Source organism: Argentina anserina, chromosome 6 (assembly GCF_933775445.1).
Source record: "Argentina anserina chromosome 6, drPotAnse1.1, whole genome shotgun sequence".
Taxonomy (NCBI): domain Eukaryota; kingdom Viridiplantae; phylum Streptophyta; class Magnoliopsida; order Rosales; family Rosaceae; genus Argentina; species Argentina anserina.
Window position 1 is genome coordinate 10,911,402 of NC_065877.1, and position 22,160 is coordinate 10,933,561.

Here is a 22,160-nt window from a genome sequence, read left to right on the forward strand (position 1 = left end):
GGTATACATAGGGTTTTGGGTTTGCAACGACTATTATTTATGCAAGAGGTGACGATGATCTTCTAGAGTACTGAATTCGATGATTAGTGACTTCTCTTAATTTTTATACATTATTTAGTTATTTTACTTTTATGCATCAATGTGTATGATACTTTTTCTGAACTTTGAGGTCATCTTCAAGGTTTTAAAAAGACCGTTAATTATCGTTATTAAATCATAAGTAATTATTATGTATTAAAATAATTTAGCCCTGATCATATTCAATATTAGGATCATATGAAAGAGCTCATTGTGAGGTTCGTGATAGTATAGTCGTTATTTGTATAAAAAAAATATATAAGCACAATATTTATGAAGAAAATTAAAATGTAACTAAAATTAAAAAGGATATAATATGAATATTAAAAAAGTAGGAGGATAAATAAAAAGAAAATGACAAAATAATAAAATAAAAATCTCATTTACCTTACCAAATGAAATGCTATCTATAGCCTTCGACTGTTCACTTATAAACTATGTTGAGAACTTTACCTTATTGTGAAAAATGGTCTACTATAGTCTATAGGGGGTGGTTAAACAAGAACCAAAGTTGAAGGTACAACCCAGCAGGCAAACAGTGATAAGTCCCCAAGTCCCCAAACTGGTTACAGCTGTAAATCCCTGCTTCCACTTCAGTTGTCAAAAGTCAAAACTAAACTCTCTCATCACTCATCAGTCCCCACTTTTTTCACTACCCCCAGTAAAACGTTTTTCACATAATCCCCTCCCCTCTCTACTGCCCTCCACGTATCCACAATGGCACACTGCCCAAACCACAACGCCGTAGCGCAAAGTAACCCAGATCCACATGGCCATCCCACCCCTCGCCACGTGTCCTCAGCCTCCATCCCCCGCCACACGCTTCAATCCCGCCTCGCAGGCTCACAATTGGCCGAGTGAAAACTCGGCGAGGAGATATAGAGAAATAAATTTACCCTATTTTCTATTTTTTTTAAATTTACTGTTTTTCTCAATTTACATTTAGATAATAATTAAATAATTTAATACCTAACATTAGTTTAAAATGATTAACACAAAAATTTGCTTGCGAAATATAATGTTGGAGTTACGCTAAGACGTCGTGGCCTGAGGTGACTTGACAAGTGGCACCCTCTCACTCTCTGTGGGCTTCGCCTGCGAGCCAGTAATAAACCCCTTTTCCTCCTCTCTCTCTCTCTCCTTCACTTCTTAAGCTTACCTCGTCTTGAAGAAACAGTTTTGACGAGTACCAAAACACCGTAAACACCCCCACCCTTATGTCATTATAGTCTCTCGTAGAGATTATCAACACTCTTTTTTATCTCTTTCGGTTCTTGATCTCCGGTTGAGAAATGGTCTGCTCGGAGCCGACGCGCTCATTTCCGAGCTATCTGGCGTCCTCGTCCTCGTCGTCTTCGGTTTCGGTCGGCGGCGAAGGCGCGGCTGATCCGGTGATGGTGAAGGAGGAGCTGGAGGCGGCCGAGGCGCTTGCGGATTTGGCGCATTTGGCGATGCGCGAGAATAGCGGCACCGAATCCGCCGGGAATTGGGGGGTCAAAGGGAAACGAGCTAAGAAGCGAGTCAAGAGTGAGTCTCCGCCTACGCCCTCCAGTTCGAGCCCGGTTGTTCCGGATCTTCTTCCGCAGGTTTGTTTACGTTGGAGACTTCACTGTTTGTTTTATCCACTATGTTTTAGTTTCTGTTTCTATGTCTTTTTTAAGGAGGTGTTGCAAAGCCAAATTAAAATGGCTGTTTGTCCAGAATTAGTAAAACTGAATAAATTTGAGTAAGGGTGGTTGTACAAAAAGTGAACTAACTTTGCTGCTAAATTAAGCCAGATTTTATGAAAATTCCATGGCTTGGACAAAAATGGTGTGTATTTAGTAGTCCCGAGTCCTGACCAATGAGCACAGTAAAATTTTAGCATTTATGTGAACCTTCATCTTTTGAGTGAAATCAATCGGATATGGCATACTTTAGTGGTATTAGCTCCCAAAGAGGAGAGAATGATGTACATTGGATTAGGTTTTGTCCGATGTTCCGTTTTGGATTAAATAAATTTTCCTGAGACTTGATTAGTCAGTATGATGATTGAATGAAAGTATGCGGGAAATTGTAATAAAAAAAAATTGTAGGGTACCTGAATTAAAAAGCTCTGTCACCAACTTCCACTACTTTCTGCAGGACTTGAGAAATATTTTTGTCTATAGCAGGATCAAGCAGTAATAGGTCCAGTGCAATGGGAAAGGGTATCCGCAAATGTTGAAGAACCAGTGAAGACTGAGCTGGTTCTAACCAAAAAGATTACAAAGACTGAGCAAGACGCAGAAGTGACCAACTCAACTCCTATCTGCACTACAAGTTATCCATCATTTAACTGCACTAAGTCAAGGCGAAATCTCACTGAGGTACCAAAGAAGAGAAATTGCAATTAATGGAATCATAATTGAGCGAGTTGTAGATTCCATCTTTTAATCTATAAGCTTATACCAATTTCTCATCACAAAAACACAATAATAGGTCTAATCAGTCTTTTTTTTATTTTCAGGAGGAAAAAGAAGAACGGAGAATACGAAGGATCTTGGCCAATAGAGAGTCAGCTAGGCAGACGATTCGCCGAAGGCAGGTAAGCTGTTCTTACGCTGCTATTTACAAATCTCAAGCACATCTTTTTGGATTATTTTTGTTCTGACCTCCCGTAACAAAAGAATGCCGCAATAAAATTACTTTCTTCTTCTCAATATCAAGCTTGTGTTGATGCTATAATATTAATTAAAAAGAATTCTAATGGATAAGGTCAAAAGGTGAAGATGTTCCCAAGTATAGTCTTGCTGGCACATTTGTGTACCAAAAGTGTCAAGTCTATTCACGTCTATTCTTATTAATTCCAACTCATTAGTCGACCAAATAGACCTTCAAGTTTAGGTTGAAGTGAATATACGAGTTCCAAAATTAAAGTAAAACCTTTACATCTTTGTTGGTGTCGTTTTGAAGTATCCAATAGGAGTAGTGTTGAGAATATCTTTTTTCTTTTATGCACGGAGAACTCTTAAGAGTATGTATCCCTTGAGACAGGAGTATAGGTCCAGGACAAGTTGTAAGTTGTAACCTTGATGCACATTCCTGAAGAGTTTCCTTAGTCTGTCGCTTGTTTGCACTGTGTTTTCTTTGTTTATATTCCACACTTGACATGATATCAAAGGTACCTCTGGTCATATCATACGATCTAGTAATTATAATGTCTGTTTGGGGTTAGCTATTTTTATATGCTGTTATCCCAAAAATGTAGTTCTTTTTCTTCCCTAAAAATGTAGTGCTTTTTCTTCCCCCTGCATAATCAAACATATACTGAAAATAAAAAATAAACATTTCAGTTTCAGACTCTTTGGTTATAACGGCATGATCAGGGACGGATCTTAGTGTTACCTCACCTGGGCTTCACCAGTACGTTTATAACATCTTCTCTATTGATATAGGTCTAATCGTTCTGTTCCTCACATGCTTGTTTATCTCAGCCCATGCCATCTCCTCACGTCATACACATATAGTCTACGAAGTCTAACATTTGACTACTTGATCAAATCAGCAGCGATAGAGCACCCATTATAATTCTATTTCTTTGGTCAAACTATAATAATTCCAAATTGGGGCTCTCAGACTTACCAACTTCATAGGAAAATTATTTAGATATCAGTTCTACTATGAAAGCTTAAACGTGATCTATTCATTGTAAAGATTCAAATGCGGAGTGTGCAAATTTAATCTTTTATATAAGATTATGACATGAAAATTTAGCCCAGTCTATGAATGCATCCCTGGGCATGATATGAATGCATTTATATGCGACTGTATAGGATAGAGTTTGGATATTGTGCCACTTAGCTATTTAAATGAGTCAGCAAATAGACATGTGATTATCACCTGTTTTTCTTTTCCTTTGTTAATCAAATTCCACTATGTTGATAACAGATTGCTTTCTTGGCCATGATGTATTGATAACTTTAACAAAGATGCATCTTTGCTTATGTTCAGGCTCTATGTGATGATCTGACTAAAAAAGCTGCAGATTTAACATTGGAGAATGAAAGTCTAAAGAGGGTATGTCATAGTCCACACAGTAGTTATACCATAACTATTATATATATCCAACAGTTACTATCTTCATTTTCCAAATATAATTTCTGGGGCTTATTTAACATCATGTTACTAACTATATACATTTGGTGACTTGTTTTACTGAGAAGAAAAAGGTATTGGCCTTAAAACAATATCAGTCCTTGGAAGAAACAAATAGGCTCTTAAAATTTCAGGTAAATATGTCTGACATGGAAAAGATTTTATAATATTAATGTACTTCACATGCTGACATGCCCTCTGATTTGGCAGATGGCTAAGGCGAAAAAAGCAGAGATTGAGGAGACTGCTGATGAAAATATGTCAGCCTATATGAAAATACCGTCGTCTTCACCTACCAATTCCCCTTTGTTCTTGTTTAACCGTCCACCATTTACACCCGTTTTCTGGCCTTCTATCATTCAATCTTCAAATTCCATTCAGTTGCAGCAGGTACCACAAAATCCAATGGGGATTCCATCAAACATCTCTTTATCCTGTAATGTGACAGCTGATTCTTCACATGAACCTGGAAACCCCATAAACATTAACGGATCAAGAACCCCTATGTATGTATTTCCATGTCCTTGGTTCTTCCCTCATTATGAAAACGGGAATGTACTCGAACCTCAGTCGTCATGCCTAGAAATTAAACAAGAAGGAGCTTTTTTTAATAGTCAGGGAATTGCTAGTTCATCTTCAAGAAATGCTGTACAGTTGGAAAACAACCAGTCAAGTTTCCCTGTTAGATTAGACACAGAAGCTTCTGGCACAGTAGAAACCAAACCAAGTACTGATCTAACTGAAAACCCAGCTCAGTTTCCTGACGATAGAGGTGACCAACATACAGGCATTCACCACAAGGAAGAAGAATCTCGAGAGATGTTTCTTCCTCTGCTTAACCGTGGAGGAGTCTCATCCAATATAAAGCATGAAAGTGAACTGCAGTTAGATGTTGGTGCCAATTTTGAAAAGTCTTCAACAGCAGGCCATCCATTTTCTGCCTTGACGGAGAAGAATAGTGAACCGATCATCTACCCCAGTAGGAAAATGGCGGACGCCATTGCAGCAGCTGAGGCGCGAAAGAGGAGGAAGAAACTCACGAAGCTAAAGAACCTCCACGGACGTCAATGTCGAATGCAATGTTAAGCGTTGGGATCAAACATTGGGCAAGTAAAATCTTGTGATTTTCATGGGAGTCGTTTATTTCTTAGGGCTCCTTGCAGATGGAGAGCAGATCACAACCTATTATAGAAAGCTTTCTGAGGGTATGGATAAAAAGATGGTAGCCTGGAACTGGGGTACATCTTTGAGGCTTTTGGTTTTGCTTCATTGTATTATTTCATAAGAACACTGGAAATTTTGGTAACCCATCTATTATATATGTAGTTTAATGCTTGCATTTTTCCTATTTTAAAGGATCAAATGCTCATTTCAGGATCAAAATGGAAAAATACTGGCCTACATTTGTCTAATGACGATGTAAAATGCAAGTCTGAACTAGAAGCAGAGGTTATAATGCGGTAGGCTTGTAGACTACGATGGGGCTCCTAACCCTGTGACTATTGTCATACCATTCTAGTAGAGCAGAGAGACTTCGTTTTTTCCCTTTCATCGGGCCACCCTTCACCACAACCGTGAAAGATCGCTTCTGATGTTTCTTATCGAATGTCAAGGTACCAGGGGTGACTCTTATGGAGAGGTCCTCAGGCGAAGTCACCTTTGCCTTGAACACCGAGCTACCGTAAGCAACATGCTTTACTGATCTATGGAACACGGCTGAAATGCCAGAGTTTGGATCCCACACCAGGTAGAACATTGAAGGATAGTTGAGGCCACCGCTGCCAGGTGTTGGTTTGAAGTCTGAGCATTTGTACTTCTTTTTACCCCCAATAAGCTTTCCAAGGCTGGTGCCGTTGTAGCCTTCCTTGCACAAGAAGCTGATGTAGTCGTTCATGGAAATGTCATAGACAAGGCCAGGATGCACTGCCTTCATTGGCCGTATTTTTCCTGCTCCGGCAGCAAACTCCGGTTACAGGGGTTTGATTTTTAATGGTATTGCTGAAGCAAGAAGTAAAAATACTGGTTAAAAAAATAGATATAGTACACTTCACTCAGTTGTCTCATAATGTGGTTTGGGATATCATATCTAACCGGTTGTCATGAGAGCAGACTTGATAGCAGCCGGGGACCAGTCTGGGTGGAAAGACTTGACGTAGGAGGCTGCTGCAGTTGCATGAGGGCAGGACATGGATGTACCTAAGACCATGTTGAACGAATAGTGGCGCAAGTCGTCTGGACTTTCCGTTAGAGATGGCAGCTCTGAATATGCAGCTAGTATGTCTATCCCTGGTGCAGCAAGATCGTGCTGTATGTACATAAGTACATGAAAATTTAGTACTTGAAGAGTTAATGCTTGAGAAACAGCAGAAGAGTTTTTGTTTCGATCCTTTCATACCTTGAGGATGTTGGGGGTTATGAGTTGAGGTCCTCTGGAAGAGAAAGATGCAATGAAGGGGGCATCCATATGAACAGTTGTTGTCCGCTGTATGACAGCCGTAGGGTTCCTGAATTAGTTCATATATATAAGAAACTTTGGCAGACATCATAAATTACAATTGAGCTGCAAAGATATGAGAATGATATATGTGGAGCATGCATGAAAGTCTTACTCTGTAGTGTTTATATAGCGCTCAATCTCAAGTCCATCCTTAACAAGCACATAGGTTGCTGGGATTATAGGGGTTTCACCGTAATCAAGCATTTCGTGTTCTGTCATCAAGGTCCCTACCCCATTAAGCTCTTTGATGGTTAGATCCTGATGACTTCTTCCTTTGCACAGTACAATATTTCCCTTCACTTTCTGAGGGTTTAGTGTCGAAGTATGGCAAGCACTGCCAACATTTCGCATAAGTATAAGCTCATCAGTAGGATCATTGTAGAAATGGCCTTGCTAAAATAAAAGAATTTGTATAATTCTGATCAAATTGGATTTGTATGACTTCTTTCTCACGACATATGCATTTACCAGTGTGCATAGCGGTGAGCGTTACATGCATGTTGTGAGAAAAAAGTTGTTCATTTCTGGTTGATTATAATTCTGGAGGAAGAATTGCAGACCTCGCATTTCCGTTGCGGTCTGAAGTAACGTTGGAAGCATGAGCCCCACTTGTAAGAGGATACATCTGTTTCTTGGGGTTGAAGGTATTGATTGAATTTCCCTGCCAATAATTGAGCAGACTAATCAGCTTTAAACCCCAGGCACTTTACTTGTTTGTCAGAGAGATCATAGAGACTTACATAAATTTTTTTGCCATTACCCAACTTAACTAGAGTCATTAACCGCCTGTCAAGGCCAGTAGCAGCCACAGTCATTAGCCATGAGGTCCATTATTCCCGGCTGATGTTGAAACCAAAATCCCTCTCTTCATGGCATGAAACGATCTCAGAGCAATCGGGTCCTGGAGGAAATTCTTCGAAGGACCACCAATGGAGATTGATATCAAGTCCACACCATCAGCAATGGCTTCATCAAACGCAGCCAAGATGTTCATGTCACCGCAGTCACCACCCCAACATACTTTGTACGTGGCTATACGTGAAGAAGGCACTCCACCTCGAGCAGTCCCTTTCGCTATGCCGTACAGGCTGGCACTTGGGACGGGTACACCAGCAACAGTGGAGGCTGTGTCTGTACCATGGCCATCAGTGTCAACTGGACTTCCATAATCAGGGCCTGGCATCTTGTCCAGCATAAAGTATTTGGCACCGATTACCTTGCTGATCAAGTTGGAAATGGTAAAACATAAATTGTTCATCAAAACTTTTCAATTATATATAGACGTATCAGAAGATGCTATTTTCATTGGTTCTTTCAACGTTACTGGCACAATGACAGTCCAACGAGCTAGCTCTACTAAAATGCGGAAGCATACATAGTTATCTATTTTACATTTTGAACTCTGTGAAATGCATATCAGTTTTTATTTTCTACTTTACTATGTAACCATAGAAAATTTCACTTGTTTGCTACTTGAGTTTATAAAGTCCAGCTAGCTTAGACGAAAAAGACTTGGTTTAAGCTTCTAGGTTTCTTTGCTTGTCTAACAGGTACAAAACCAAAACCTGTATTGAAATGATCCAGTGTGATCGAGCCCTTCATGCATTTGCCTTAAAAAAAATTTGGGGTGTGATCCGAAGCCTGAATCGTTCATACTGGGACAAGCCGGCCAAATTCCTAAGTCGGAATAAATAAATGAAATGAAGATCATACATGAAAACAGAAAACTGTCACATACTTCATGATCTGAAAATATATTCGAACTCTGTGAACCAACCTGTATCTATCACACCCACAATGAAATTGCTCTCTATTGGCAAGTTTCGTTTCTTTGTGTTTCCAGGCAATCCTAGGAAATCCCATGACCTTGTTGTATGTAACTTGAGCTTGGTGTTGGGAAACACTGAAACAACACTATCATCATCTACACATGACAGAAAGAGTTTAGTAATCTCAGCCTTGAAATGTATAGAGTATTATACATGGACATTCAGTGAATATGTAATATTACACCTGCTAATTTCTTTGCTTCATCCGGCAACAATCTGGCTACGAAGCCGTTGAAGCTCCTTCCATAACTATAAATTTTGGATTGTCTGGCTATCTCGGCACTGTAATTTGAAAGAACAAAAGGTTTTGTCAATTTCATTAAAATTTGTATTACAGGAAGTTTGGAATATATGCACTGGTAACTGCATTTGTTGAAATATTGGTAAATACTAGAAGGAAGAAATTGATCATTACTCTCCAATTGCTGTTGTGAGCAGGTTATCATGGCCAGCCGTGGTCATGGCCATGGTGGGGGTTCCAGGTTCCGGCAGTTCTCCCATGTACACAATGTAAGGCTGTTGTTGTACAATGCCGGATCACTCTTTTATCAGTAACAATCAACATGAAATGTAAGACGGACAAGAACCATCTATTGCAAATTAATGTAACATGTTATATTGTTAGACTGCTAATGAGAACTATATGTTTGTCATTTGATCTCAATCAATAGTCTTCACAATAGAACATTATCTTATTTGTACTAAAGACCACGCAAGCTGCAAAATGAACATTGAAATTTATGGTATCATGTATCAGATTTACCTTCCTTACACCGGAAACATCATATGTTCCTTGAGCTAGTTTAGCTACAACACAAGTACTGGATGCCAACACTAGCAATATATATTGTAAGATTCCCATTGTGTTGAAGTATGCAAGAAACAGAAGTGAAAGGGCTTGTGCATTGATATAACCAAAGGAAAGAGCTAACTTCATATCTAGGTAACAGTTATGTAGTATCTCAGACTGATTTCAGTCTTTAGTCCAAGATAAGGCTAAGAGTTCGGATTCAGATATACTGTTACTCGGGACCCGGTCCTCCCATGTTTTCAACATACAATCATATCATAAATCCAAGTCATTTTAATATCCTAGTTGAATAATTCTTTAATACAATGTTAGTATTACATTTTTACATTACATTTTTTTAAGGAAACCACTAGGTTTTATAAAAAATGAAATCAATGTCAGAATAGTCATTACATACTCATCCGTTACCATCTACAGATAGACAAGAAGTTGTAAGTAACACTCACGACAGTACATAACATAGATCTACTCATTCGACATGAAACTCAACTTATTCTCCTACAACTACAACAATCATAATTACATGACATCATTCAAAACTTAAAAAAAAACAAAGCTTGCCTTTGCCCTTAGCCAAGTCGTGTACCCTCTGTTCGAAATATCAGCGATATCGCCGATATATCCCCGATATATCGCTGATATTTCGAATCCGATACGATAAAAGCATATCGGTCAAAATTTATCGGTCAACGCAAAAATGATGGTCAACGGTCAAATATCGGTCAAACTTTGATTTTTTTATTATTTTTTTATTTTTTATTTAATTTTTTAATATTTATTTCCTCTCTTTTTTTGAAAAACTTATATATTTTTTTCATTTTTTCATATATATTTTTAATTTAAATAATTTTTAAATATATATGATGAATTTCAAGTCTAAATAATCATTCTTAAATACCTATTTTTATTATTAGATGTCGTTCGTGTACTTTAATTGTCATTAAATCAAGTATTTATTTTCTTTAGTATACTTAGTACCGTTTTTTTAGTTTATTTGGTACATATTGAAGTATAATTTTATAAATTTTATTGAAAATAAGCAAATCCGATAAAACCGATATATCCCCGATAAAACCGATATATCGTTTTACCTCTCGACCGATATGATGCCGAAAACGATATTTAGACCATTGCGTGTACCACAACTTTTACTGATCATTGCGTTAAATTACTACCTTCTATTACTTGGTTCGTTTTTTAAGGTAGGAGGTAGGCCTTTGACTGTAAACAGAATTTCAATATACATTCATTCAGATGGGCAGAAAACTAGTAAGTCAACAGACAATACTAATTTATATACACCCACAACTAGCTCTGCCAAAAGCACTTGATAAACAGGCTCAGAAGTCGGAAGAATCAAGAAAAATAAAATACAGAAAATATGGCTACTCATTTCTTCCTTGCCCATTTCGTATCAATTTCGGACAACACAATCTCTTGACAACGTACGATTCCAGCTGCCCCTCCATAGCACAACCATCTCTCACTACCCTTGTTCATGTTCCATCTCACTCTATGCATTGCTACTAGCTTGGAAGGAAACACTTCATACGCCGTCCCAATTTTCTCTTCCTGCCTATCAGTCAGCTCTTCACGTCTGCATACCAGTTCTTGTTCATCTTCTGTAATTTTCTCACTGGACTTGCATTTATGATTTACAATACTTTTAAGCGATGTACCCTTTTCTCCAATTTCTTCATCCTGACTATTAAATGGCTCTTGATCCATGCACACTAATGCTCGGTCATCCCCAGATTTGCGAGTTTTGCTTCTAACAGATGCCGCTTCTTTCCCAGATTCTAATTCAATACTCGGATCATCACCATAACAAAGAGCTGCAAAAAGATACAGTTTAATACACAGGTGTTACAGAACGATGGACATAACATATGGAGATTAAAGGAAATGTCTCAGGCTCACGTCATAAACAAAGCTTACCTAAAACTTGATCTTCTGAAGCAGTTGCAATCTTATCATGTTCTCTCTTCACTTTGTTTGGCTCAGCTTTACGAGATGTTTTCAATGGGAAAGGATTGTTAGGTATTGGGTTACTGATGGTTACAACAGAGTCCTCTTCAGTTAGTGACACACACAGAAAATGTGGTGCCCGGTTCCGTATAGCATCTTTCTCCACTGCTTTGGACGTAAGCTGAGTATCAACACATCAACATTAAAGACATAAACAGCATGCTGTTCTTGTGAGTCAATCATTTATAAAGGAGGCTTCATTATTAAGAATGTTACTTCTTGTTTAGATAGAAGGAAACCTCATGACCACAACATGGACAAGCTCAATTCATATAATCCCTCTCCATAATTTTAACATTTTGGTTTAAAAAAAAAACCTAGAAATATATATCCCCCTCTCCATATTTTACTAGAAACATTTTGATTGAAAAACCTAGAAAAAATTGATTGATGCTGCCCCATCCTCCAATGATAGTGCCTATTTGGTGCTACTGTAAATCTACAGACCAAATCTTTTTATCGAGCACTAAAAAGTAAAATTATCGGTAAAATCTTATCAACAAGCAATATGAAAAACAGAAGTCTGATACAGTAATGCCAGTTACACGATTAAAAGCTCACCTGGAAGCGCAGAACAGTACCATCTGCACCAGAATATGCAACCATACCTAAAAATTTGATGGTGAAGCTTTTCATTTATTATAACGTGAGATGTTAAACAGATATACCACTCAGGTACAAAAATTTAAAGTCATAATTATAAGTTTGACTTTCAGGAGGCTGGCTCATCAATTGAAAGGGGACTTTGAAATTAAAATTGGCATTCATATAGTACAAAGCACGAGATGCACGACATGAATTAGTCCAAGCAAGGAGTTGCAGAACAGAGGACCATACAGTACCTAATAAGACTTATGAGGGGGTCAGCAGGTGGCGTTTCATGCGGTTTAAATTGAAAAAAAAAACTATACTACAGAAATACAGTTATGTTCTGTGAAGCTGCAGTCAAGAGACTCAAGCCCTTAAATACTATAACCTATCCAGACACTATTCTTTCCTCTCTTTTTATTTATTTATTTATTTATTTATTATCATTATTATTATTATTTAAATATAGTAGAGTCTTCAACTGACTTCAGCACCAAATGGTAGATGGTAAAGACAATTGCCGTAAGGTACCAGTGGTATTTACATTTAATGTGAACAGGCCAATATACATGCAACATGTTTAGTTAGCTAAAATATCACATCAAATAACTTTGCACAAGACAGACCTGTTAATCTTGATATTTGAACACTCCAGATAGCAAAAGGCAAACAAGCAAGATTATGCAGGCCCTGTTGTTTTGTTCCAGCAAAGGGTTTTCCTGTAGCCGGGGCATCAGAGGCAATCTTTGTCAAGCTGAGAAGTCTCAATGTTCCATCATCAAAGGAGAGAAGAACACACCTGAAAAGATTAATAAAAAATAAAAATAAAAAGTCGGCTCAAGTTGACACAGACACACACATTAATGAGATTTATGCCAACACTAACTCACGGAGTACCTTGGCTCTGGAAGCCAATCCAGACTATATATGAACCTTGGTATATGATCGATGTCCCACAATGGACGGTATGGATCACTGCAACACCAAAAATCATAATTTTTAAATTGAAATGTAATTTCAAAAGAGGAATGCCTTATTTCTCAGTGAAGCATATGACAAAGTTTATATTTTGGTGCTTCTACATTAAAAATATATACATACAAACAAAACACACAAAAATTGCCTCAACTTTTCTACCCTTAATTGTTATTTGAATCCCATCAAGCATGGTCGGCAAAAACAAATTTTGAAAAAAAGAAATATATATATAAAAGGGTCAAAATCTTGAGGTAATGTAATGTAAAACGTCGTCCACTTGATTTGTGTTTACCCAAACCCTAATATTGTAAGCTAAATGTAAAGGAGCAACATGTAGGAATTGATGAATGTAAAAACAGTTATAGAACTTACCGTAGGTCCCAAAATTTTAGGCCTCCATGTCCAGCAGTAGCTATAACATTTGCACTGTCTGAATTGCTGAAAGTTACAAAGTTTCTTTAATGAATGAGAAAACTAATAGAACACATATGATGTCTCAAAGTCATATATTTGACTGCACGATGATATGTCCCTTAATCTATAACGGGACGACCAAAGGGAAAAAAAACAAATTTGAGTCTCCTCACAGCTAACCTTTGACCTGGAGCCCAAGAAAGCGCCCTAATAGGATTTGTATCTGCTCTGAAACAAAGTAAAGGCCTTGTATCTACAAAAAAAAAAAAACTGCCAGCTTTATTTTCTTGTTTATCACTTTAATGACATAAATCCAAGTCATCTATATATTATTTATCTTCATATTCCAGAAAAAAAAAAAAGACATTCCACGTTATTATTACCTTGAGATGCATTACTAGCTGAAAACTTCCACATAGCAACCTGTATTCATGGTCGACTTCTTTATGATACCAAAGATAAAATAAAAATGATAGGGGGAAAAAAAGAGTAATTCCTAACTTGGTGTTTTTATTGGATAGTAACTAGATAGACCTATAGTGGTTTAAAAGGCTGCGTTGTATACATAAATTGTTGAACATTGAGTCTGTATCTTTTTTTACTGAAATCCTTCATGAATTCAAACATAGAATACAAAAGCATGATAAATATTCGAGAAAAACATTTAATTACAATGACAAGGACCAGGAAGAGTTACCGTTCCATCATGGCATCCAGCAATCAAGTAGTCATGAGGTGGTGAAGTTGACCATTCCACAGTAAGAGGAATGCTGTACAACAAAACAATGGACATTAAAATTGACAATGGAAGATTTAATGTACACTATGTGGTAAGAAGAGAGACCAGTGCAATGACAATTCAACATTATGCAGCTACATCAGTTCCAACCTAAAAAGATCTCCAGTTTTATGCCTCTGGGAACCCCATTTGATGATGTTCGAGAGCTATTGTGTAAAATCAGGAACTTGTAAATGATGCTTTTCAATTACAGATCACCCTTATTTCTCATATCATTATGTTTCTATATTAGTGACAAAAATTAGAACATATCCAATGATCCCGTTTACCTTATATCATCACCAGACTTCAACAGAGAGCATCTAAATACTGGTGCCAATTTCACAAAGCGAGGATCAGTACCCTCTTCAGATGAAGAAGAATAAATAACCTCAATTGCATGAGGAGCAGGAACTTCCCACCTGCATTTGATCAGTTCAAGATAAGTATTATCAGATCACAGAACAGGAAAACAATTGCAGTATAGCAGGTATGAACTCCACAGATTATGAATGTCAACCAAGTTTTAAACTATATGTCTATATATGTATACCAAACTACATCTTGCAGTATATTTGTAAAAGTATTCCAGGTTTACTATATCTTCGTCCTAAGTAATATAACCTTATCCCCCCAATTTGCCCACTCCATATTAAAGTCCACTATCTAAAGGTCTAATTATAGTACCACAACTCGGTATCCATCTATTTCAGCAATTTCGTTTTTAAAATAAAAGGAGCAAGGACCAAAGTATGTTCCAGACATTGACCATATGTATTGTTTCAAGACAACCCTAAGTTTTGGCTCTCACTTTGAAGCATCAACTGTTAAAGGAACTATAATCTTAGTTCAGTACACAAATGTTTTATCTAATCCCTTCCATGTCAATTACTAAAAAACTCACTAACCACAAATCATTTGAAGATGCAAAAAATTCATGTACATCATGCATTTTCAAGACCCATGTTACCAACCAAATCACTAACCACGAAATCATCTGATAGACATAAGCCAAAGGGTTGATAAAGGAAGCTAAGGTCGGGAAATAAAGGAAATCATGTCTGAAGAAGTAAGCATATGTCTTACACTTCCAGAGAACCGTTCCCTAACAAAACAGCAAGATAGCCCATTTGATGCTTGCATCGCGAATCATGTTCGTCAAGGGGACGCCATTTCACATCCCAAGCAACCTTTCCATGGTGAGCTAGGCAGAATATGATTCTTGGCAATGCCACATCCTTCAGAACCGAACAACTAGTTGAGCCAATTTCAGCACCAGGTCTAGACCTTTCTCTTATTCCATTTTGAGCTTCTTGTGCATCATGTCCCTGAGTCAATGAAGGAACACGATCCATAGCATGCAACTCTGATGTTTCCTTGGGATATTGGACAGCAAGAACCTCCGGCAAACGGCTGCTCCCATCCAAGTTATCAACAGAATTATCTATTGGCTTCTCCCCAGATTCCCCTTTGGAAACCTTTTTCTTATACCTTTTTCTTTTCTTACCACTATCATCTTGTACCTCATCCCCTTGAGTGTTTGCAAGAAAAGAATCCATGGAATGTAACTCCAGTAATTCCTTTTGGTATTCAATAGCAAGAACCCCAGAATTGTTGCTACCCCCATCTAGATTGTCAATAGGCTCTTTTATTGGCTTCTTTCTGGGTCTTCCTCTTGTCTTCGGTTGAGTCTGCCTGTAGCTTGATTGCTTTTTCTCATTTTCTTCTTGAACATCATTTCCTTGAGTACTTGCAGGAACGCAATCCATAGAATGCAACTCGGACGATTCCTTTGTAAAATCAATGGCCAGAATCTCAACACTATTGGTTCTCCCATCCAAGTTGTCAACAGATTCATCTGTTGATTTCTTTCTGGGTCTTCCTCTAGGCCTCTTTGATTCAGTTGATTTTTCTTCTTTGGCCTCTTTGTCAATAGATTCTTCTATTGGCTTCTTTCTAGGTCTTCCCCTAGGCCTTTTTTGTTCAGTGCAATTTACTATAGCAGCAGTCATTGTACTTTTACCTCTTGGTTTCTCTCCTATATGAACATCTTTCTTATTTACACTAGCATTTAGAAGACACCATATCTGAATGGCACCTCTGCCAGTAAGTGGCTTACCTAACTTGTGATAAGAAGATCCAGGGGGATGAGCAGATATGGCAATATACTGAAAAGTGGAAGGCAGATTTATTTGTCATGAATCAAAGATAAAAAAATCGTGTTTGGAAAATTCTCCCACTATTAACTGGAATAAGACTCAGATCACGTGTTTTACTGGCATACATAACCTGGTAAACAAGCTAACCCTAACCCTATCAAATACTACTTCCTTTGGTAAAAAAAAAGGACTATATAAGAGCCACAACTATAGTGCATATAAGGGAATAAAACATGATATACCTCGCATTTGGCATGATGATCATGAGTTTCATGAACTCGAGGACACCAATCCAATGCCCAAACAGATCCTCCAACATACATCACAAAGTCTTGGCTGCAGGAAAAAGCAAAGTATCAACATTTGAAGGCACATCATATCAACATATCTCAAGTTTTCAAAAATTCTCAAGTGACATCAGTTTGAGACATCCTTATCAATTTCATGCGTCACAATAACCCACATAAAAGAACTGAAAAGAAAAACAAAAGAATTGAACTTCATTGACTTCAGAGTAAAATAAATTAGTTATGTTACTTATGTAGAATAAGCCTGAATGTCCCAATTAAGTACCTCAACTCTGGAGAAGATGTCTCATCCGCCTCGTTCTGCATCAAACAAGTAAACCAAGCTAGTTAAGATCAAATCACTCATTCCATCGCTTCATTCTAACAATGTGAACACCCCAAGATACTAAAGTCATGAGAGAACTAACCTGTGGAACAATTGCAGAAGAAAACTGAGACAAGTTTATAACATCCTCCCCATCATGGCTTTCGGCTTCGCAAGCAAACCGAACATCTCTAGGTTCATACTTAAAGTCCGCCCATTCCCTTCAACAACCCCAACAACCAAAGTACAGTTCTTCACAATGACATCATAGAATTTCAAGAGAATAAGAAAAAAAAACAGGAGTTGTTGTTTGTGTACCTGAGGAAAGTGGTGGATGATTGCAAGCGATGAAGCTCGGTCTCCGGGATTGGCTCATCGTATCCCTTCTCGCCGCAAAGCTCGGAGACTTTGTGCATGACTCGGAAGTGATTCTCCACAGAGTCATCGAACATGGAGACACTGACCCTAGGAGGGTTGTGCCTCGGGCTCTCCGGGTCAATTGGAACCGGCTCCGGGTGAGCTCGAACCGGGTCGGCATGGATTGGGATTGGTTGGGTTGGATTCTTGGTCGACTTGGTTTTCCCGCGCTTTCGACTGAATAGAACCCCAAGTGGAGGCTCGGAAGTATCATCTCCACTCATGTTTCTGCTTCTCTTGTTCTTCCAAGCATGGAGAAGTAGTTTAGGGATTGCGGGTTCGAACCCTAGACCTGTTATGGTTTTCGTTTCTAAATTTCTAATCAAAGAGCAGGTCGTGAAAATTATTTTTGGCTTCCACGTGCGAACTATTTCTCCGAATCGATCTCTTGCACCAGTTTTAGTCTCGCATGTGGTTTGAAAATAAATTTGTCGCTCACTCTTATCGTGTTTATGTTATGTTCACCTCACAAATAAATTACAAATATATTTTATAATAATCATAGTTATAAATTTGTTTAGAAAAATGGTACATGACATTTTTTTGTGAAGTGGATAGGAGTGAAGTGGGGATGGGCACGATAGGGGTGGACGACAAATTTGCTTCCAGTGGTTCCGGTCATAAATACCCACTATAAGGAACAATGGTGTTGTTTACAGTAGGGTTGTAAGTAGGCTCAAGTCGCTCGTGTTCGATTCGCTTTTAGCCCGTTCGGCTCAAGCTCGTAAAGTTAAATGAGCCGAGTTTGAGCTCAATATTTAGTCCGACCTTGAAAATGAGCTAAGCTTGAACAACAAGTATTCGGCTCGTTCGACTCGTTTAACTCGCGAGCTAACTCGATCTTGTTAAAAGCTCGGCTCGTTTATTAATTAAGGTTGATTTATTAACTTTTATAATATATATAAAGTATAATTTTTATATGAGAAATAATGTTAAAAATATAATATTAGTTTGAAAAAGCTTAAAGGTTTATTTCTAGAATAATTAGTTAAAGACTTTAAGTTCTATAACAAATTTGATTTGTTATTTTTAATTTATTACAAATAAAAGAGATCTTGTGTGATGCAATAACATTAGATTTTTAATTTGTTTTACTTTCGAAATTTTAAAATTTTAATTTTGTACGATTCAAGCCGGCTTAATTTGAGTTTGATTTCATCTAATAAAATGAGCCGACTCGAGCCCAGCTCGAGCTTTTTCAAGCCGAGCCGAGCTTGAACATAAAACATAAAAATCAAATTTTGGGCCGGTTCGAGCTCGATCGAATGAAAACGAGTCAAACATGAACAACTTAGTATTCGGCCCAACCCGGCTCATTTACACCCTAGTTTACCGTGGTTATTTTCTTTTTCTTCATTTTTTTTAAACAGTGGTTATTCCGATTTTAAAAAGTGGTTATTTTCTTAAGAAGGGATGGCATTTCATGCAACATAAGACAAATGACAGTAATAAACTTACAAATGACAAGTGGCAGATTCCAGAGATCTGCTACTACACTCTCAAGCAAGGACCGAGTTTCCAAATTTCTAATGAGGTAAAAAAATGCAGCAACCGTATTCTGGTAAGTGGAGTCCGACAATCGGATTATGAGACTGGTGCAAGGACGCTCCTTCTATCTCTTTTTCTTCTCCCTTTCATGATTTCATGGTGTTGTTTCCTCCCTCCCCCAAGTTCTTTCCTTTGATCAATAGATCAGGGAAGTAGTTTCTAGTTAACTAGACAATATTTTGCCGGTAAGGCCGTTGATGTTTCATCGTTTTGTATTGTAGCAGTTTTTGTGTTCAAGTTATGCGTTTCTTCAATTATGCAATGGTTTATCACTAGTTCACAGGTTCATCCAGTTTTTGTTTTCAGTTTTTTATTTCATGGCAAAAATTGAGGCTAGGATCCAATTGTCGGCATACGGCTCATTGTGATCGCTGCGTTGCAAGTTCCGCCGGAGCAGTTGCAACATTGGGTAGCGGTTGCAAAGCGATTTTTCCAAAAAGTAATCATAGCAGTTGCAACAAATTTTAGTCACTGTATTTTGTCCCACGTGATTGTTGATGGCTGTGCACTTTCTTGAAGGAATGCGCTTATGGTTCCCGACTTCCCGGTTTTAATTTTTGGGTTAATGATAGTTCATCTTGGCTATCACGTATTGTATTTTCTGATGTACATTAATCGTTTGTTATCAATAGTAATTCTATATTTTAAAATAATAATCTTAAAAACAAAATTCGTGGTAGCGGTAGCAATATGAAGATATTGCTCGATTGAATCAGCATGTTCCACTACTTCTGATATCAAAGAACAAGCTGACATATAAAAGATCCGATGTCGACAATTGACCGACCGTTAACAAAGAAATATTGGACTCCAATTACCATAAAAGGATCGAAAAATGGCCATGGAAACCATCTGGACCCTGAGCACTATCAAAATCCATTGATTTTGAGAACCGTTCATATGTTTAACATGACAAACCCAACTCCCTAGTGCCGGCCGAACAGGCAACAAAGAAAATGAAATGGTTCACCGTACCATGCATGCATGTGTAAGCACTAATGGCGGTGAATGGACACCATGATATACTAGCTAGTGCCATTGAATCATGTTAAGTCTCAATCATCCATGAAATGAACACACAATTATCGTGGGTTAGATATGGGCTTGTCTGTTGTGCATCAAGATATGGTATACACACAATTGTGTGTGGTGATTGAATGGTATCATAAAATGCTCGTGTGGGTGTGGGGATTTATTTGTGGAGGAAAATACTGTTGAATATCATGGAACAACGCATAACAGAATTTTCCGTTAGATATATCGTATACGCACTTATGGTATATATGGACTATGGAGTCGATGGACATTATTGAGCATTTTGAGAAATAGCCACATGGTAAAGAATTCACATAATATAATCATGAATGATTGCATGAACTTAACGTGCAGTACTTGGGATGCATTTTCTTTCCTCCTCCTTTCTCTTCAAGATCATCAAGGACGAGTACTACTGGTTGGCTGTATTGGAATGCTGCCGACACCGATTTTTATATATTGAACCGAAATTTGGGCCATAAATCTTGGCATGATCTAAATGCGAAGAACCACATGATAATGAGGTGAAAACGATGTACTGTTAGCGTGATTAACTCCGTGATAGGCCATTTGGTCTTGTATAGATTCATTAAGTGATTAAGGAAAACACTTATCTTGTTCTACTTGGTATCAGAGCCATGCTCTGTTTCTCTCTGGGTTTTTTTTTGTTTTTTCATTTCTTGCGTGTTTGTGCAAGCTCGATCTTGCGTGTTTGAGCAAGCTTGATATCTACTCTCGTTTTCATCTTCTGGTTGTCACCCTCTCGCTGTCACCCCTTCGACGACATCATAGGGCCAGCAGAACCAAGCATGCGGGATAGCCGGTTGTGACGCCCTCGCCCCACCAAGCTCCTCTACGGCGACGCTCCTACATCACCGCCTTCGTCCCACCGTACGCTCTCACCTCGAAGTACCGTTGCATTCAGTCGGATACCCGACTCAGCTCACTCGGTATCGCCGAGCTCACTTGCCGACGACACTCCTGCATCACTCCTCGACAAACGCTGGCCACTGTTTTTGTCCGCCGCTACAAAGCTCTCCACCGCCGCATCGAGCTCGCCACAGCATCAAGCGAACTCTCCTCCTCTCCACTAGCGCCGCCGTATTTGCCGCTGCCAAAATTTTCAAATATCACCGTGCTCCGGATCCGACCAGCTCACATTCGACCCGGTCCGGCCAATATTTGACCCGGCCCAGCCCATATTCGACCCACCCAGATTCGACCCGACTCGGTCCAAAATTGGTGGTCTTGATTGTCAGTGTAGGTTCACCGACAGTGCACGTGCACCCAAGACCAATTTTTATCAGATTTTTACTTTTCAATGGGTTTTGGAGACGAAGCTGATGTTCTGAAATTTGAAGTATCTGTCAAGAGTTCTGACAGTGGGTCCTTTGGGGGAACTAAACTCAATGGGACCAATTTCTGAAAATGGAAGCGAATTATGGCGGCTCATCTTCGAGACATGCACAAAATGGGGCATGTAACCGGAGTAACTAAGGCACCTAGTGCAGATGATATTGTTGCCTACACTAAGTGGGACGACGATGATGGCCTTGTGATGTCCGTCTTGTGGAAATCTGTGAATGAAGAGATAGTTGATCTGGTGGAGGCATGTGACACTACGCAGGCAATATGGCAAACACTTGAAGGCTTATACACTAATGACTCTGATTTCATACAGGTTCATGAGTTAATGTGCACCGTTTTGGCGATACAACAAGATGGACAACCGGTTGCGTAATATTTCACTAAACTAAAAAATATTTGGGCTGAGATTGATATGAAACGCCCTTGCATGATCAAGAATCAGGAGGATATTGTTTGGTACCAACGTGAGAAGGAGCTTGAGCGAGTTCACCATTTCCTGAAAGGACTTGATGACAAGCATAACAGTGCGAAAGGGGAATTACTCCGAAAGACCGAACCCCCTAGCTTCATTATAGCTTTCACATATATCTGGAATGATGAATCTCATCAGGAAAGTCTTCATCAGACACAAGTTGAAGTTTCCAGCCTTACTGTTCGTGCTAGATTTCCTGCATCATCCATTCAGCAGGCTCCTTCAGCTCCACTTCATCAGCAAGGACCACCACCAGGCTTCGGGAATCAGTCCCGCCCTCCTTGCTCTTATTGTCATAATACCAACCATGCTCGTGCGACCTGTTGGAAGCTGTATCCACACATTCGGCCTAAGAAGCCGAATTATCGTCCCCAGGCAAAAGCAGCTATTCAATTCGTCTAGGATCCCGATATCTCTGGTGTGGTTGGACAT

At 38.6% G+C, this 22,160-nt stretch overlaps 3 protein-coding genes across 5 annotated transcripts; 1 reads left to right on the forward strand and 2 right to left on the reverse strand.

Annotated features, from left to right (window-relative positions):
- The first annotated feature begins 1,218 nt into the window (after positions 1–1,218).
- Positions 1,219–5,375, forward strand: LOC126798479 (uncharacterized). Of its 2 annotated transcripts, none has more exons than XM_050525461.1 (6): positions 1,219–1,664; positions 2,229–2,426; positions 2,567–2,644; positions 4,051–4,116; positions 4,263–4,328; positions 4,405–5,375. In XM_050525461.1, the coding sequence occupies exons 1-6, from the start codon at positions 1,371–1,373 to the stop codon at positions 5,278–5,280; spliced, it is 1,578 nt and encodes a 525-aa protein (XP_050381418.1). In that variant the 5' UTR covers positions 1,219–1,370; the 3' UTR covers positions 5,281–5,375. The 2 variants fall into 2 exon arrangements, with proteins under 2 accessions (XP_050381418.1, XP_050381419.1); XM_050525462.1 differs by having other exon boundaries at positions 2,232–2,426.
- A 269-nt stretch (positions 5,376–5,644) lies between these two features.
- On the reverse strand, positions 5,645–9,382 carry LOC126796855 (subtilisin-like protease SBT4.15). The gene is given in 12 exon segments (XM_050523575.1): positions 5,645–6,192; positions 6,286–6,499; positions 6,590–6,698; positions 6,804–7,025; positions 7,252–7,352; positions 7,432–7,514; positions 7,517–7,911; positions 8,257–8,368; positions 8,469–8,615; positions 8,705–8,802; positions 8,936–9,036; positions 9,284–9,382. Coding segments are annotated over 12 exon segments (2,229 nt in total).
- A 1,134-nt stretch (positions 9,383–10,516) lies between these two features.
- LOC126797498 (uncharacterized) lies at positions 10,517–17,584 on the reverse strand. 2 transcript variants are annotated; one of them, XM_050524123.1, is made up of 16 exons: positions 17,207–17,584; positions 16,992–17,109; positions 16,850–16,884; positions 16,519–16,612; positions 16,237–16,285; positions 15,204–16,155; positions 14,408–14,539; positions 14,037–14,109; positions 13,723–13,762; positions 13,520–13,592; positions 13,298–13,363; positions 12,845–12,922; positions 12,574–12,746; positions 11,921–11,967; positions 11,270–11,480; positions 10,517–11,166 (listed from the first exon to the last, which is right to left on the reverse strand). In XM_050524123.1, the coding sequence occupies exons 1-16, from the start codon at positions 17,527–17,529 to the stop codon at positions 10,721–10,723; spliced, it is 2,910 nt and encodes a 969-aa protein (XP_050380080.1). In that variant the 5' UTR covers positions 17,530–17,584; the 3' UTR covers positions 10,517–10,720. The 2 variants fall into 2 exon arrangements, with proteins under 2 accessions (XP_050380080.1, XP_050380079.1); XM_050524122.1 differs by having other exon boundaries at positions 15,204–16,285.
- Positions 17,585–22,160: the final 4,576 nt, after the last annotated feature.

Coding starts and splice junctions, on each gene's coding strand:
- LOC126797498 (XM_050524122.1), bottom strand. CDS start 17,529: ATGAGTGGAGATGATACTTCCGAGCCTCCACTTGGGGTTCTATTCAGT. Junction 17,110..17,206: donor TCATCCACCACTTTCCTCAG/GTACACAAACAA, acceptor GGGTTGTTGAAG/GGAATGGGCGGACTTTAAGT. Junction 12,923..13,297: donor CTAAAATTTTGGGACCTACG/GTAAGTTCTATA, acceptor TTGGTGTTGCAG/TGATCCATACCGTCCATTGT.
- LOC126798479 (XM_050525461.1), top strand. CDS start 1,371: ATGGTCTGCTCGGAGCCGACGCGCTCATTTCCGAGCTATCTGGCGTCC. Junction 1,665..2,228: donor TTCCGGATCTTCTTCCGCAG/GTTTGTTTACGT, acceptor TTTTGTCTATAG/CAGGATCAAGCAGTAATAGG. Junction 2,645..4,050: donor AGACGATTCGCCGAAGGCAG/GTAAGCTGTTCT, acceptor GCTTATGTTCAG/GCTCTATGTGATGATCTGAC.